This window comes from Hyla sarda, chromosome 10 (genome assembly GCF_029499605.1).
Source record: "Hyla sarda isolate aHylSar1 chromosome 10, aHylSar1.hap1, whole genome shotgun sequence".
In the NCBI taxonomy this organism is placed as follows: Eukaryota; Metazoa; Chordata; class Amphibia; order Anura; family Hylidae; genus Hyla; species Hyla sarda.
The window spans coordinates 74623630-74642029 of record NC_079198.1 but is presented as its reverse complement, the minus strand read 5'-3'; the positions used below and the strand labels follow the sequence as shown (position 1 = coordinate 74642029).

Sequence of the window (18400 nt, the reverse complement as noted above, 5' to 3'; positions counted from 1 at the left end):
GGTCTGAGTATGTCACGGGTTTGAAAATTGCACCCATCGCAGGCATTTAGCACTGCTTGGCTGAAGCAGGGATAAATGCCTAAAGAAGTCACCTGTCTGGCGCCCGGAACTGCATGTTCCGGGCGTTGGCCAATACAGATTACACATCCCTGGTGCGGGCCACAAAATCTCATTCCACGGGCTGCAAATGGCCCGCTGGCCGGGAGTTTGAGACCCCTGGTTTAGACGTAAGGAGAGCTGCTTTACAGTATGTTGAATCCTCTCGTCCCTGGAGGAAAGACAGAAAGCTTTTCCTCCAATTTGCAGGTCCCAACAAGGGTGAAAAAGGATTCCAAAAGTTTTATTGCAAGATGGATCCGCATGGCCATCTCAGAAGCCTATTCTGCAAGAAGAAAAGATCCCCCTCTTGAATTCCTCTTGAATTAAAGGCTCATTCTACCCATGCAGTTTCTTCCTCATGGGCAGAAAGAGCATCTGCTTCTGTGGAGCAGATTTGTCATGCAGCCACATGGAAAAATTTACATACGTTCTCCAAACATTATAGATTAGATGTTCTTTCTAATCCTGTGGTCCCTTCCTAAAATACTATTCTTTGGTATTTATCTCAGGGTGCTGTCATGGAGACGACAGGGGAAATGGTGAATTATACTCACTGGTAATTGTATATTTCTTGGATGTCTCCATGACAGCACCCATAATACACGCCCTTTTTGGTTTACTTTTCTTTCTGGTTTGGTCCTTTCGGTGATCACTTTTTTTCCTTTTCCATGTGATACACTGGGAATTGAGAGGAAGGAGTGGGGGTTTAAACTCACAGGTGTTTTTCCTGTCCCAATTATCGGTGAGTATAATTCACCATTTCAGTAACTTTAATAGTTTAATCTTACCAGGATACATTATAAATGTACATCAAATCTATCTGTATTATTAATATATTGGCCATAAATAGAATGATTTTGATAAGAAAAATATATTACAGATTGATAGGATTGGCATTTGAAAGGAGCGCTTTGTATTTTGCATTTGCTGCTTGATATTTTGCATTGAGATTGAATTATGTATTATAAATAGTATATAAAGTTTATAGTACGGTAAAAATATCTACTTGTAGGTGAACATTTCATGACTACAACACACCAATCAACATATCATCCTCTACCACTGGAAAAGAAACAAATAAATAAAGAAGTTTTATCTAAAGATGTCATGAAGCGCCCTCCTGTAGAAATGGTGACTAAGTATCAAAGTGACTTCTCTGGCTTCCATACCACAGAGCCCAACCGGCCGGCCCATCCACCTGCTGACAGCCTTATAGTCAACCCATTCTACAGGTATGAAGCAGTATAACGTCCAGCATAAAATTTTTATTGAGCCTAACAAATCTATTTGAAATTGGTTGCTATATTTTACTAGGACGTCTAAGATTGCACCAGATTTTGATCTGATGCTGTTTGAAAATCTGGGGCATTTTACACTGTGTGCCGAGTCTGCACCCCCTCTGTGGTATAGTTAATGGGGTACTCCTCCCCTAGACATCTTAGACATCTAGGGGATAAGATTTCTGATCGTGGTGGTCCCGGCGCTGGTGACCCCCGCGATCTCGGCTGCGGCACCCCAGACATCCGGTGCATAGAGCAAATTTCTGATTGGCGATGCAGGTGGAGGCTCGTGCCGTCATGGCCATGCCCGCTCAATGCAAGTCTATGGGAGGGGGCATGATGGCCATCACACCCCCTCCCATAGACTTGCATTGAGGGGGCGTGGCTGTGATGTCACGAGCCTCCAGACCTGCACCCAATGCACTAAACAAACACCGAGTGCATTCGGGAGATCGTGGGGGGTCCTCCCCACCAGCGAGACCCCCGCCATCAGCCATCTTATGTCTTCAAAATAAGGGATAAAATGGCTAGGGGTGGAGTACCCCTTTAAGGACTGTTTTTTTTTATTTTATTTTTGGTGCATGCTATTGAAAATGTGGCACAATTTAGGACTCCCACCCTTTTTCTGCACCACTTTTTCTACTAATCTGGTGCAGTTTACAAAAAAGGGGCTAATTTAGTATTGAATGAAACTTTTGAGCATTCCCTTCATTTTGTTTCTTCTTTGTCTTGAGTAATGACTTTCAGACAGTTCAAAGAGCTACATACCCAGGCTGGAATCCTTTGCTGCATCCTCGGCCTGAGCCAGCTCAGTTAAAGGAAGAACTTACTGCCATGGATAGAGAACGGGGAGGACAGGTGGATGGAAACACTGTTACAAAGGTTTGGTTATATTATTTATTCTATATCATCAGTCAGTAATCAGGATCCAGACTTCTTCCACCACAATTCGGGTGTGTTATAGGCAGCTATAGTGTTATTATTCTGCACTCACAAAACTTGGTTGCCCACCTTGAAATATATATTAATTTGTGTAGTTTATAAAGATTTTTACTTGCCAGAAAAAGAAAAAAAAAATGTTGTTATGCAAAAGAAAGCTCTGACAAATCACATACATGCTTCTAATAACTTCCAAATGTAGAAACCAGGTGAAATATAATAGATGTATGTTTTCTCATGTTATGTGAAAAGCAAACCAATACAAGTAGTGGACTTCATTTTTTCCAGAAAGAGTGCTTAGACCTAATGGATGAACCAGGAAACTGCATAGAAATACTACTAAAGCATATCCTTAAAGGGGTACTCCACTTAGGACATTCCCTACTTGTTATAAATGTCTTTTGACAATAAGGTAACAGCAGAGTGTCCCCTGCTGGGACCATGAGCTGTAATCGGTTGGGAAATTTTGTACTACATGTTTAGTTCCTGGCACAGGGGACACCACTGGGGACATTAAAAAGGTACTGCAGTATAAGACAATGTATCCCCTATCCAAAGGATAGGGGATAAGTGTCTGATGACAGGGGTCCAACCACTTGGACTCCCCCCGATCTCCTGTGTGGCACCCTGGCTCTCCCATACATGAAGCTGTGTCGACCCCTGCACGCAGTAGAGCCCAACACACCCTTTCCATGCATCTCTATGGGAGACCTGAAGATAAAGCTTTTGTGTATTTCTGGCTTCCCCATAGAGATATATGGAGGAGATGTGTCAACCATCGCTCTGTGTACAAGGAGGACTGGGCCCTGGGCAGGAGATTGCGGGGGTCCCAGTGGTCGGACACTCCGTGATCAGATACTTATCCCTTATGCTTCAGATAGGGGCGTTGTCTTACACTGCAGTACTCATTTAGGACAGTGTACTCCTGTATAGGACAGTGCCAATGACAATCGTGGTAGCGCTTCTTTCTTTCTGGCCAAAAGATGGTGATTAAAAACAAAGGACCCCTTTTTATTAACTCAAAATTCTCTGCTAGGATATGTGAAAATAGGTTTTGTAAACTGCACAACCCATTAAATAAAGACAAATTGATCAAAACCATTAAGACCATTAGTAAAACACACATAATAGAAGTAATTGCTACAAATATTTGCTTATGTCATGATCCGACAGGCTGCTTCACTTCCTTGCTGACCGCCAGATCTGATTGATGCACTCCCTAGACTAAAATGAGCACATCAGTCAGATCAGGCAGCCGGTCTGGGAGTGAAGCGTTCTGCTGTACACTTCACATGGCTGTAACTCAATCCGGTGCCAACTAAACATTTGACATGTCCGGGTGACCATGTGACACATTTTTACAAATGACAGAAATGCTTTCTACCTAAGGCTTTTTTCAACATTTTGTGTACCATATTTTATTCTGTAGCTGGCATTTCTGCCTCATGAACCACATCCCAAGGAGCCAGTAAAACGACCACGATCAGTTCTCCGACCAATAAATGCAAAATTTGATGGCACCACCCACAGTAAAAGTGTGTTCAAAGACTGGGGCGTTCAACCACGGCAGCGTTATGGTGATTCTGTGGATGGTATCTCAATGAGGTCTTTGGTGAGCCTACTTTACTGCATGTAACACAACATCAACACTTAAAGAGAATTGCCCTGATTTACTATTGTAAACCCAACATGCCAGAACCTGCGCCAGAATTAAAAAAAACCTGACCAACTGTTTATTTTACTAAGAAAAACCCAAAAAGGGGCATGGCCATCAGGGAAAGGGGGTGTGGTTACCGAAAAGGGCCATGTCCCTGACATTTTCAAAAAAACATATTTAACCAGAAAATGTGGTGGATTTGAGGAAAGCCCGTCAGATCAGAGCATGTGTAAAAAAAAAAAAGCAAAATGTGGGGAAAAGTGCAAAATGTAGGTAAACTTTAGTAAAAAAAAAAACAGTGCGAAAAATTTGTATGGAATTAAAACCCACAAAGAAAACTACACTCTTAGTAAATCAGGGCCAATATGTATTTGCTGCTAAGAGCTGCAGACACCATTGGATAGCTGTTAGGGTATAAAAGCAAACTGTACTTTTCATGGAAATAAAGGTAGCCAAATCTCCTTTTTATTTCTTAGCCAAGTGTCAGTGATGCAGAGCTGAACTTTTCCAATGCTTCAGCATGGCCCACCAATCCCAGTACATCAATTAAGGGCAAGCAAGAAGGTGTGCCAAGCTGTGGCACTTAAGCAGTTTAGCTCTGCCTCCTTGACACTTGGCTGAGAAATAAAAAAGCAATGTTATACATTTTACAATCACCATCAGCACCAGGAAAGGTATAGTTTCCTCATATACCCTAACAGCTATTCAATGGTGTCTGCAATTTTCAGCAGCAAAATTTTGGGCACCCCAGGTAAAAATTTGTATTAATGTGTATAAAGAAGCCAAGGAAAGATGGAAAAATCGCCAAAAGGCATCAAATTACAGATTAGACATTCTTATAATATGTCAACAAAAGTAAAATTTAATTTCCATCATTTACACTTTGAAAATAACAGAAAACAAAAAAATGGTGTCTGCAAAAGTTTGGGCACCCTGCAGAGTTAATATCTTGTACTGCCCCCTTTGGCAAGTATCACAGCTTTTAAATAATTTTTGTAGCCAGCCAAGAGTCTTTCAATTCATGTTTGAGGTATCTTTGCTCATTCTTCCTTACAAAAGTCTTCCAGTTCTTTGAGATTTCTGGGCTGTCTGTCACGCACTGCTCTTTTAAGGTCTATCCATAGATTTTCAATTATGTTGAGGTCAGGAGATTGTGAAGGCCATTGCAAAACCTTCAGTTTACGCCTCTTGATGTAATCCCCCGTGGATTTTGAGGTGCGTTTAGGATCATTATCCATTTGTAGAAGCCATCCTCTCTTTAACTTCAGCTTTTTCACAGATGGCATCAAGTTAGCATCCAAAATTTGCAAAAATTTTATTGAATCCATTTTTCCTTCTACTCGTGAGATGTTCCCTGTGCCACTGGCTGCAATACAACCCCAAAGCATGATTGATCCACCCCCATGCTTAACAGTTGGACAGAGGTTCTTTTCATTAAATTCTGTTCCCCTTCTTCTCCAAACATACCTTTCCTCATTCCGGCCAAAAAGTTCAATTTTAACCTCATCGGTCCACAGAATTTGTTTCCAAAATGCATCAGGCTTGTCTATATGTTCATTTGCAAAGTTCAAATGCTGATTTTTGTGTTGAGGACGTAGAAGAGGTTTTCTTCTGATGACTCTTACATGGAGACCATATTTATACAAGTATCTCTTTATAGTGGAATAGTGTACCACAACTCCAGTGTCTGCCAGATCTTTCTGGAGGGATTGTGCAGTTAAACGTGGGTTTTGAATGGTTTTTCTCACAATTCTGCGAGCTGTTCTGTCTGATATTTTTCTTGGTCTTCCAGATCTTGCTTTAACTTCCACTGTTCCTAATGACTGTCATTTCTTAATTACCATATTTTTTGCCGTATAAGACGCACTTTTTCTTCCCCAAAACTGGGGGGGAAAAGTTGGTGCGTCTTATAAGGCAAATACACATTAAAACCTTGTCCTATCGCGGAGGTCCCTGCGGCCATCAACGGCCGGGACCCGCGGCTAATACAGGACATCACCGATCATGGTGATGCCCTGTATTAACCCTTCAGACATGGCAATCAAAGCTGACCGCTGTGTCTGAAGCGAAAGTGACACTAACCCGGCTGCTCAGTTTGGCTGTTCAGGACTGTCACGGTGAAATCACAGCTTCTCGAACAGCTTACAGGGCACCGGGAGGGACCTTACCTGCCTCCTCGGTGTCCGATCGGCGAATGACTGCTCCGTGCTGGGATCCCCTGCATGGCTGACGCTATCCTTGTCGTCATCACGTCATCGCGCACGCCGTCCTGTCATCCAATAGGAGCGGCGTGCGTAGCGACGTGATGGCGGCGACAGAGAGTGAGGATACCGGGCAGCAGAGATGTTCCGGAGCGACAGGGACACCCCGGGGACCCGGATACAGCGATGGAGGGCGACATCCAGGGCAGCGGTGATGAGCAGTGATGGGTCCGGAGCGGCAGGGACACGTGAGTATTACCTCCTATATCAGTGGTCTTCAATCTGCGGACCTCCAGATGTTGCAAAACTACAACTCCTGGCATGCTTAGACAGCCAACGGCTGTCCGGGCATGCTGGGAGTTGTAGTTTTGCAACATCTGGAGGTCAGCAGGTTGAAGATCACTGTCCTATACTTTACATTGTATTTGGTTCAGAATCTTTTTTTTTCTAGATTTTCCTCCTTTAAAATTGGGTGCGTCTTACATGCCGGAGCGTCTTATATGGCGAAAAATACGGTACATTCCGAACAGAGGATATTGACATCTGAAAACATTTTGCTATCTTCTTATAGCCTTCTCCAGCATTGTGAGCGTCAACTATTTTCAGTTTCAGATTTCTAGACAACTGCTTTGAAGAACCCATGGTGCTGATTGTTGGGGCAAGGTCAGATGAGTCTGGGCATTTAAAACCTTTGAGATTGACATCACCTGGTTTTCTGTGATGATGATTGAGAACAATCCATGACACTGGCAGGTCTCAACTTTGCAAAGGGGGCAGTGCATGCTATAAATTCTGCAGGTTGCCCAAACTTTTGCAGACGCCATTTTTTTGTTTTCTGCTATTTTGAAATTGTAAATGATGGAAATAAAATCTAACTATTGTTGACATATTATAATAATGTCTAATCTGTAATTTGATGCCTTTTGGAGATTTTTCCATCTTTCCTTTACTTCTTTATGCACATTAATACAAATTTTTACCTGGGGTGCCCAAACTTTTGATCCCCAATCTACAGCTGACATATTTCCTTGTAGCCATTTATCTTATATTAAATTCCCTGTATTTCATATATCAGATATATATGAATTTGAATAAAATTTGGCATTCTGTCACCATCCTTAGGTGAAACTTCAGTCTGAGACCACAACAGGGAGCACTTTTGTACCTAAGAAAGTAGAGCCAATGAAGAAGCATAAGCCCACAAAGGACAACTTGGAGTTAACTGGAGACCAGGACTTCTCTACTGTTCACAAGCAGACATACAGGTATAATAAAGAAATAAAGACTGAAGTTAAGAACATGTGTGGACCAAATCTAACACAGTGTAAGAACCTGCTAGATTGAGACAAGACATCTAACCATTTACAACAAGTCTGTTTGGACAGATACAAGAGACCATTTTCCTAGTTATACTGGGAGAGTAGAAATCATAGTAACTTAAAACGTAGCCTTTATTATTAAGTGTATAAAAACCAGTCATGTAAAATCCATATGACTATTTTTAACCCTTAATCATTTGGGGACTCCGTTTTTGCACTTTCGTTTTTTCTTCCTCACCTTTTAAAAATCATAACCCTTTCAATTTTGCACCTACAGACCCAAATGATGGCTTAATTTTTGCACCACCAATTCTACTTTTTAATGCCATCAGTCATTATACCCAAAAATGCAACATATGTTTATATTTATTTTTATTTACATGTTTGTTTGTTTTTATGGGAAAAGGGGGGTGATTTGAACTTTTATTAGGGAAGGGGTTAAATCACATTTATGAACTCTTTTTTTTACACTTTTTGATCTGTGTTTTCGGTGGTCGATTGCTCAAGCTTGGACCTCAGGCTTGGAGCAATCAAATGCCGATCTGACTCACCGGAGGCAGGTAATGGACCCTCCACTCGTGTCCTAGCTGATCGGGACTTCATGGTTTCACTGCGGTGGTCCCAATCAGACTGACTGAGCTGCCGAGAATGCTTTTTTACAGTTAAGACGCGGCGATCAAATTTGAGCGCCGCATCTAAAGGGTTAATAGTGCGCTTCTCTGCGATCGGTGACATGCGCTATTAGCTACAATTAGACACTGGGACAGACCCGATATGACGTGTGGTCACCTGATATATCGTGGAAGCGGGACCAGGACGTACAGGTTTGCCCTGAGTCCCCAAGAGGTTAAAGGGGATTTCTTTTCTGTCATGACCACAGTGCTCTCTGCTGACACCTCTGTCCATTTCAGGAACTGTCCAGAGCAGCATATGTTTGCTATGGGGATTTTCTCCTGCTCTGGACAGTTCCTGACATGGACAGAGGTGTCAGCAGAGGGCACTGTGGTCCTGACAGAATAGAAATCCAAAAAGAAAAGAATTTCCTCTGTAGTATTCAGCTGCTAATAAGTACTGGAACAATTAAGATTTTTTAATAGAAGTAATTTACAAATCTGTTTAACTTTCTGGAATCAACTGATTAAAAAAAATAAAAATAAACTTTTCCCCCAGAGTACCACTTTATGGACCAGGCCAATTTTTTTTTTTTGCACTTTCGTTTTTTCCTCCTTCCCTTCTAAAAATCATAACGCTTTCAATTTTGTACCTACAGACCCAAAAGGGCTTGTTTTTTGCATCACCAATTGTACTTTGTAATGTAATCAATCATTTCATAAAATAATCTATGGCAAATTCAAAAAACTAAATATTTGTGGGGTTAAATTGTAAAAAAACATGTCATTTTGTAACCTTTGAGGGATTCCATTTCAACACAATGCACTTTTCGGTAAAAATGACACCTTATCTTTATTCTGTAGATCCATACGGATACAAGGATAATACTTAAAGAAAATTATAACTACATGCACCAAAATTACTAAGCTTAAAATTGTAATTTTCTGACCCTATAACTTTTTTATTTTTACGCATACGGGGCTATATGAGGGCAAATTTTTTCTGCATTTTCTCATTCTGCACCTTACTCCTGATATTATCACATGTTGCATGTGATAACCACTCCATATAAGTAAGTTAGCGATACATGTGTTGTTTATCACATGCAGCATATTGAACCTACCGTAAGTATATTAACCAAACAAAACCATCACCCATGGTATCTGTCCATTGCAACAGAGAAAAAGAGTAACAGTGGCATAGAAGTCTATGAATCCCCAACTTAACACAAATAACTACCAGTGAATGCTATAAGGCACCTCTTTATCAGTAGTAGTAACAGGCTAGCCCTGTGCCACGTGGCTATCCATGTAGTATGAGTCAGTACTTACTAGGGTGTATATGTGCTTTGTGAAAGAGCATGAATTTAAAAACATTCAGAGGCTACCACCCTGACGTTTTGCTGGATCCCCAGCTTTATCAAAGGTTATTGTCAGTGGGTGAAAGGTGAAGGCATCTAACCACACACTATATGTGAAAATATAAGTGCAGAATGTTTAAGACTAGTAAATCTCCAGAAACAGAAATAAGTAGTGTCCCTCACCACTTGCTGATTGAAGCTTGGTGTTTATTTTGGTTTACATGGACCAGGTAACATCATAACAGACTGTGGTGTTACCTGGGCTGTGTAATAAATGCTGCACTTTATCCAGTGATGAGTGTCACTACTTATTTCTGTTTCTGTGTATACTATAGACTGCACCTTCTATTTACATTACAAGGAGAGGAGTTCATGGTTACACCAGTGAGTTTGCCGAGACTGAAAGTTCGGATAGTCCCAGTATGCTTTTTACCTTCTTGAGAGACTTATTAAAACTTGTGTTTCTTATGATAATCAAAGAAGGATTAAAGATTTGTCCCATTATAAACTATCCTAAACTGAAAGTATGAAATCATTGGAGCAGGCATAGATTTGTGCCAAAATTTGTGTTATTTTCTGCAATTAACATTAAAAAAATCTGTCAAAAAGCCTTATGCCATGTTCCCACCCCGTAAGACACATACATTTTTTTAACTATTGGCAACTGCTGTGGAAAATTATAGTTTGTGGAATGTGGGCACACACAATGATTGTTAAAGGGGTATTCCAGGGAAAACCTTTTTTTATATATATCAACTGGCTCCGGAAAGTTAAACAGATTTGTAAATTACTTCTATTAAAAAATCTTAATCCTTCCAATAGTTATTAGCTTCTGAAGTTTTCTGTCTAACTGCTCAATGATGATGTCACGTCCCAGGAGCTGTGCATGATGGGAGAATATCCCCATAGGAACTGTACAGCTCCTGGGACGTGAGTCATCAGAGAGCAGTTAGGCGGAAAACAACAACTCAACCTCAGAAGCTAATAACTATTGGAAGGATTAAGACTTTTTAATAGAAGTAATTTACAAATCAGTTTAACTTTCCGGAGCCAGTTGATATATAAAAAAAAGTTTTGGCCTGGAATACCCCTTTAACAATTGTTGTTGCAGTTGATGCAGAAAAAAGTGGTGCAAACCAATGAATAATCTCCCATAGGGCCTAGAGAAAAATAAAATATACTGAACAAGAATGGCTCAGGAGGGATTCACCTGTTTCTATTCACTGACTACAGGTCGAGATCAGATCAAGCTGAGGTTCAGTGACTGCAAGCAGAATACCAGAAGCTAGTCTTCATGGCTGGCATACATAACCTATAGTGTGAATATTTACTAAAGATTTTAATTTAGGTTGGAAAACATTAGTAAAATAAATGACTGTATTCACTATTGTTAACCATTTACTATTGATTACTATTGATTATGTATTGTGTCTTGTTAGAATAACATAGCATATCTTGTCCATTTTTCTAATGCAGAACACCAGAACTTCCTCAGTGCCGAATGCAGGCGTTTCTGGAGCAGCAGAAGGGAATGAAGTCTCCTCGGCCACAAAGAGAATAACAATCCTTACATCGTGTCACCACTTATATTGTACAACTATTTCTAACATATGAAATGCCCTATGCATGTGCAGTATAGAGTGTTCAAGGACAAGATTTAAGCTAATTTACAGTATTTTCTGCATAAGACCTACTATCAGTAAATGTTTTTTTCAAACCCTGACCTGTGGGTTTATTATTATGATATCTTTACTTTAGAGTATTAGGGTACCGTATATATACTCGAGTATAAGACGAGTTTTTTAGCACGATTTTTCGTGCTGAAAACGCCCCCCCTCGGCTTATACTCGAGTGAACTCTCCGCCTGTCAATCCCTTCATCAGTGGTCTTCAACCTGCGGACCTCCAGATGTTGAAAAACTACAACTCCCAGAATGTCCGGGCATGCTGGGTGTTGTAGTTTTGAAACCTCTAGAGGTCCACAGGTTGAAGACCACTGTGGCCTTCGTCCTCATCCAGCCCCCCCCCCCTTTTTGTTTTGTACTCACCTCCCCTCTGCGGGAAGTTAGAGTGAGCTGGTCAGGGCCATCTATGCTGCAGGGACCGTCCGGTGGGGATTGTTAGTCGTTATGGGCTGTCCATTTTCACTGGGGGAGCCTACAAAACTACAACTCCCAGCATGCCCAGACAGCAGTTTGCTGTCTTAGCATGCTGAGATTTGTAGTTTTGCAACATCTGGAGGGCCACAGTTTAGAGACCACTGTCAGTGATCTCTAGCCTGAACCCCTCTAAATCTTGCAAAACTACAACTCCCAGCATTCAGGAACAGCAAATGGCTGTCTCGGCATGCTGGGAGTTGTACTTGCGTGCCTCCAGCTGTTGCGTAACTACATCTCCCAGCATTCCCTTTGGCAATCAGTACATGATGAGAGTTGTAGTTCTGCAACAGCTGGAGGCACACTGGTTGGGAAATACCGAGTTAGGTAATAGGTTCTATTACCTAACTCAGTATTTTCCAACCAGTGTGCCTCCAGCTGTTGCAAAATTACAACTCCCAGCATCCACGTTCTGTCAGTGCAAGCTGGGAGTTGTAGTTAGGCCCCCCTCCCATGTGAATGTACAGGTTACATTCACACTGGCGGCGGATTACAGTGAGTTCCCTGCTTCAAGTTTGAGCTGCAGCAGCCGCAGCTCAAACTCCTAGCGGGAGACTCCGTGTAATCCGCCGTCAGTGTGAATGTAACCTAAAAACACTACACTACACTAACATAAAATAAAGAGTAAATCACTACATATACACACGTACACTGCCCCCCCCCCTTCCCCCCCAATAAAAATGAAAAACGTATCCTACTGCAGTGTTTCCAAAACGGAGCCTCCAGCTGTTGCAAAACAAAAACTCCCAGCATTTCCGGACAGCCATTGACTGTCCAAGCATGCTGGGAGTTTAGCAACAGCTGGAGGCACCCTGTTTGGGAATCACTGGTGTAGAATACCCCTATGTCCACCCCTATGCAAATCCCTAATTTAGGCCTCAAATGCGCATGGCGCTCTCACTTTGGAGCCCTGTCGTATTTCAAGGCAACAGAATAGGGCCACATATGGGGTATCACCGTACTTGGGAGAAATTGCCTAACAAATTTTGGGGGGCTTTTTCTCCTTTTACCCCTTATGAAAAGGTGCAGTTGGGGTCTACACCAGCATGTTAGTGTAAAAAAAAACCATTTTTGTACACTAACATACTGGTGTTGCCACATACTTTAAAATTTCACAAGCGGTAAAAGAAAAAAAGCCTCCAAAATTTGTAACGCAATTTCTCCTGAGTATGGAGATACCCCATATGTGGGCGTAAAATGCTCTGTGGGCGCACAACAAGGCTGAGAAGGGAGAGTGCACCATGTAAATTTGAGGTCTAAATTGGTGATTTGCACAGAGGTGGCTGATTTTACAGCGGTTCTGACATAAGTGCAAAACAATAAATACCCACATGTGACCCCATTTTGGAAACTACACCCCTCACGGAATGTAATAAGGGGTACAGTGAACATTTACACCCCACAGGTGTCTGACAGATCTTTGAAACAGGGGTATGTGAAAATGAAAAATAAAATTTTTAATTTGCACAGCCCACTGTTCCAAAGATCCGTCAAATGCCAGTAGGGTGTAAACTCTCCCTGCACCCCTTATTACCTTCCGTGAGGGGTGTAGTTTTAAAAATGGGGTCACATGTGGGGGGGTCCACTGTTCTGGCACCACGGGGGCTTTGAAAATGCACATGGCCAAATTCTCTCTCCAAAAGCTCAATTATGCTCCTTCTCTTCTGAGCATTGTAGTTCGTCCCCAGTGCACTTCATGTCCACTTATGGGGTATTTCCATACTCAGAAGAGATGGGGTTACAAATTTTGGGGGGTATTTTCTGCTATTATCCCTTGTAAAAATGTAAAATTTGGGGGAAAACAAGCATTTTAGTGTAAAAAAAATTAATTTTTTTTTACATATGGAAAAGTCGTGAAACACCTGTGGGGTATTAAGGTTCACTTTACCCCTTGTTACGTTCCCCAAGGGGTCTAGTTTCCAAAATGGTATGCCATGTGGTTTTTTTTCTGTCCTGGCACCATAGGGGCTTCCTAAATGCGGCATGCCCCCAGAGCAAAATTTGCTTCCAAAAAGCCAAATGTGACTCCTTCTCTTCTGAGACCTGTAGTGCGCCAGCAGAGCACTTTTCATCCCCATATTGGGTGTTTTCTGAATCGGGAGAAATTGAGCTTAAAATTTTGGGGGGTATTTTCTGCTATTATCTTTTTTAAAAATGTAAAATTTTTGCTAAATCAAGCATTTTTGGTAAAAAAGAAAAAAACATTTTTCACATATGCAAAAGTCGTGAAACACCTGTGGGGTATTAAGGTTCACTTTATCCCTTGTTACGTTCCTCAAGGGGTCTAGTTTCCAAAATGGTATGCCATGTGTTTTTTTTTTTTGCTTTCCTGGCACCATAGGGGCTTCCTAAATGCGACATGCCCCCCCCCCCCCCCAAGCAAAATTTGCTCTCAAAAAGCCAAATATGACTCCTTCTCTTCTGAGCATTGTAGTTCGCTCGTAGTGCACTTCAGGTCAACTTATGGGGTACCTCCATTCTCAGAAGAGATGGGGTTACAAATTTTGGGGGGTATTTTCTGCTATTAACCCTTGCAAAAATGTGAAATTTGGGGGGAAACACACATTTTAGTGAAAATCTTTTTTTTTTTTTACATATGCAAAAGTCATGAAACACCTGTGGGGTATTAAGGCTCACTTAATTCCTTGTTACGTTCCACAAGGGGTCTAGTTTCCAAAATGGTATGTCATGTGTTTTTTTTTTTTTGCTGTTTTGGCACCATAGGGGCTTCCTAAATGCAACATGCCCCCCAAAAACCATTTCAGAAAAACGTACTCTCCAAAATCCCCTTGTCGCTCCTTCGCTTCTGAGCCCTCTACTGCGCCCGCCGAACAATTTACATAGACATATGAGGTATGTGCTTACTCGAGAGAAATTGGGCTACAAATTCAAATATAAATTTTATCCTTTTACCCCTTGTAAAAATTCAAAAATTGGGTCTACAAGAACATGCAAGTGTAAAAAATGAAGATTTTGAATTTTCTCCTTCACTTTGCTGCTTTTCCTGTGAAACACCTAAAGGCTTAAAACACTTACTGAATGTCATTTTGAATACTTTGGGGGGTGCAGTTTTTGTAATGGGGTCATTTATGGAGTATTTCTAATATGAAGACCCTTCAAATCCACTTCAAACCTGAACTGGTCCATGAAAAATAGCGAGTTTGAAAATTTTGTGAAAAATTGTAAAATTGCTGCTGAACTTTGAAGCCCTCTGGTGTCTTCCAAAAGTAAAAACACATAAATTTTATGATGCAAACATAAAGTAGACATATTGTATATGTGAATCCAAAAAAAAAAAATATTTGGAATATCCATTTTCCTTACAAGCAGAGAGCTTCAAAGTTAGAAAAATGCAAAATTTTCTATTTTTTCATCAAATTTGGGGATTTTTCACCAAGAAAGGATGCAAGTTACCACAAAAATTTACCACTATGTTAAAGTAGAATATGTCACGAAAAAAAAATCTTGGAATCAGATTGATAAGTAAAAGCATTCCAGAGTTATTAATGTTTAAAGTGACAGTGGTCAGATGTGCAAAAAAGGGCTGCGTCCTAGAGGTGAAAATGGGCTGTGTCCTTAAGGGGTTAAGAAGTTCTCCAATTTAGACAAATTATTTTCATATTTTCTATTAAGGGAAATTCTGAGTTACAGTTACTGAAAGGTGCCCGTGTTCTCCCAGTATTAGCACAAATTCTGAAGAAAAAAAAGTAGGGGACCTAAAACTTCTCCTTTATAGGTATATATTAAAATCTTATCACATTGGTTATGTCTATAATCTTAAGATACGATGATGACCGCCATCCAATGCTGACTGTATTGTGTTTGCTTCAGTGTTACGTCACACCTCACTTCTGTGTGTCAATGTCAATGCGCAATACATTCCTGTGGCTGCTATTGTGTAGTGGACTAAAAGTGCAAATGCATGTTGTATAGTCCCTTCAAGGTGCATATATGCAGAGTTGTCATAATTATTACACAAGTCCCATATATTTCATTGAGATTGCCAGTATGTTGCCACTGTTCACACACTCAGTCCCACATATTGCACTCATAGGGTTAAAGCAGAATCACTTGGTTCCTTTCAATGGTCCCTTCAAAGGTGCATGTATGCAGTGCTGCCACAATGATTACTCACATCCCATATATTACATTGAGAGTGCACAGAGTATGTTGCCACTATTCACACACTCAGTCCTGTATATTGCACTCATAGGGTTAAAGCAGCATCACTTAATTCCTTTCGAAGGTACATATGTACGGTGTTGCCACAATATATTGCACAAGGTCCCATATATTACTTCAAGAGTGCCCAGAGTATATCTACTATATAGTAGATGTATAGTATATATATATATATACTATGTGCGGCACTGATGGCGGCCGTACTCTTCTGACATCTTGGTGTGTTTTCTGTCAGTAGTCCCTCCCTCCTGTAGCCTCATCATACCTGGTAGGTCCAATCGATTTCTACAACATAGATTTGACCTCCATGGCGCTCTATTCAATTGCAGCTGTATATCCAGGTGAGTTGGGGGAGGTTTTAGTCATCCACGCTCAGGTATGCTGTTCAAGCCTCGTTCTGAGCTCTGATAACAGGTTGGTTCTATTGGGAGGTTTGCATTCCACATTATTACAGCTCACTGGTTACCTGTTTTAACTCTTGCAGATCCGGATTTTGCTGCATTTGTATTGAAGTCTTTTGCAGATACCTGTTCGTTATCTTTAAGTAAGTTTAGTTGTATATTGTTTCCGATTTTGTTGTTTATGTTCCTATATGGTTATTCACACAGTTTGATATGTATTATTGAGCTTGTTGTTTGGAGATGTTTATTATAAGGAGATGTATACAGTCAGTATTGTGTGCTCTTCTTCTTAGATCTTCATTCTATAAAGCTGGCATATGATATAAAATAATTTAGGCCTCCTAGTTTCACCATCTCCATGTCCAAAATGCTTCTCTTTGCAAGAGTATCTTGTCCCAGTCTCCCCCTCTTTTTTGGGGGGCGGCACTACCTCTATAACTTATACTTTGAGACTTAGAATATCACTTTCTTTTTTGGTGTGTCCCTTTCGTGGGTTATATTGCCTATATGCTCCTGCAGGCGTATTCTGAACGATCTAAAAGTTTTTCCCAAGTAATTGCGGGGCCATGAGCAGGTGAGCAAATAAATTACTCCTCTTGTCTCACAATTTGCAAAGTGGCACATGTCATATTTCTTTTGAGTTGTGGCCCTCACGAAACTCCTTCCTTTTCTGCACATACTGGTACATGGCACATTTGCTGCATGGATTTGTTCCCTTTGGTTTGTCTGTGAGCCAGCCTTCTCTTACTTCTGGCTCAAAGCTACTCTTGATTCATTTGTCACGTCGTTTTTTTCCACGCCTGTACATGATTCGGGGTTCCTTTAGTATTCTATTTGTTAGGGCAGTGTTCATTCTTAATATGCCCCAGTATTTATGAAAGATTTGTTTTACCTTTGATGATTTCTCATTAAATGTACCTGTTATCCTTGACACATTTTCTGTCTGTTCTTTATTATTGGGAACCAGCAGTTGTGATCTACAGTAGGCTCTAATGTAGGCCCTTTTTAATGTCTTGCTTGGGTATCCCCTATTTCTTTGTCGGGAACATAATTCACTTGCTTTAACTTGGAATTGCTCTATCGTTGAACAGTTTCTACGTATTCATAGATATTGACCTGTTGGTATTCCCTGCTTCAGTGGGTGCGGATGACAGCTCTCCCACTGAAGCAGGGAATTGGTCGCTATTTCTTTTCGGTGTACAGTGGTCTGAATACATCTGTCCCCTGTTATCCATATCTTTAAATCTAGGAATACCAGTTCTTGTGAAGTCATGGTGCTGGTAAACCTAAGTCCCAAGCTGTTGTGGTTGAGGGCATCCCCAAAGTTGTTAAATTCCTCCACCGTGGATGTCCAGATTATCAGAACATTGTCTATGAGTCTCAGCTACATAGGTATGTGGCTGGTCCATGATGACATGCTTTATCTGAAGACCACTTGGTCCTCCCAACAGCCGAGGTACAGATTTGCGTCACTGAGGGCGCAGGGGCTCCCCATTGCTGTACCTCGGCTTTGGGTGAAGGACTCCCCCTCAAACCGAAAATAATTCTTGGTCAAAACAAAGGACAGCAGTCTAAGCACAAATTGATTGTGTAAGTTGTGCTGTGTGCCTCTAATCTGCAAGAAGTGTTGTACTGCCTCCTGCCCCTTATCATGGGGGATAGAAGAGTACAACGCCTCTACATCTAGAGACGATAACATACCACCCTCCTCAAGCTTTAAATCCTCTAACCTTTTGAGGATTTCCATGGTATCATGGGCATACGAGGGCAGGGAGTATACAAACGGCCTTAGTATTTGGTCAATGTATTGGCTGGCTCCCTCCGTTACATTGCCTATCCCTGAAATGATAGGTCTACCACACAACGGAAGGAAGCCTTTGTGAATTTTAGGAACAGAGTAAAAGCAAGATACTAGGTGTATAAGGTTTGATGTACTCAAATTCAGTTTTGTTAATCAGACTAGATGCTCTCCCCTCTTCTAATATGTCTACAAGTTCTTTCACAAACTCAGATGTAGGTTTTTGTTTTGTTTTTTTATAGCAGTTTTTATCATTTAAAATCTCCAAACACATCTTTTTGCAATCCTTCCTGATCTTTAAAGCAATATTTCCCCCTTTATCGGAGGGTTTGATGACCAGGGAGGCATCTTTTGCTAGGGAATCTAATGCTCTTCTCTCAGCAACGGTTAAATTCTG

General features: G+C 41.1%; 1 protein-coding gene across 3 annotated transcripts in view; it reads left to right on the top strand.

Annotated features, from left to right (window-relative positions):
- LOC130294003 (stabilizer of axonemal microtubules 1-like) overlaps positions 1 to 11184 on the top strand; it is a 31800-nt gene extending 20616 nt beyond the window's left edge. For all 3 annotated transcript variants that reach the window (XM_056543356.1, XM_056543357.1, XM_056543355.1), the window contains 5 exons: positions 1112 to 1331; positions 2114 to 2261; positions 3748 to 3930; positions 7299 to 7441; positions 10944 to 11184. In XM_056543356.1, the coding sequence (XP_056399331.1) occupies positions 1112 to 1331; positions 2114 to 2261; positions 3748 to 3930; positions 7299 to 7441; positions 10944 to 11028 (779 nt within the window). In that variant the 3' untranslated portion in view covers positions 11029 to 11184. The remainder of the gene's footprint in view (positions 1 to 1111; positions 1332 to 2113; positions 2262 to 3747; positions 3931 to 7298; positions 7442 to 10943) is intronic.
- Positions 11185 to 18400: the final 7216 nt, after the last annotated feature.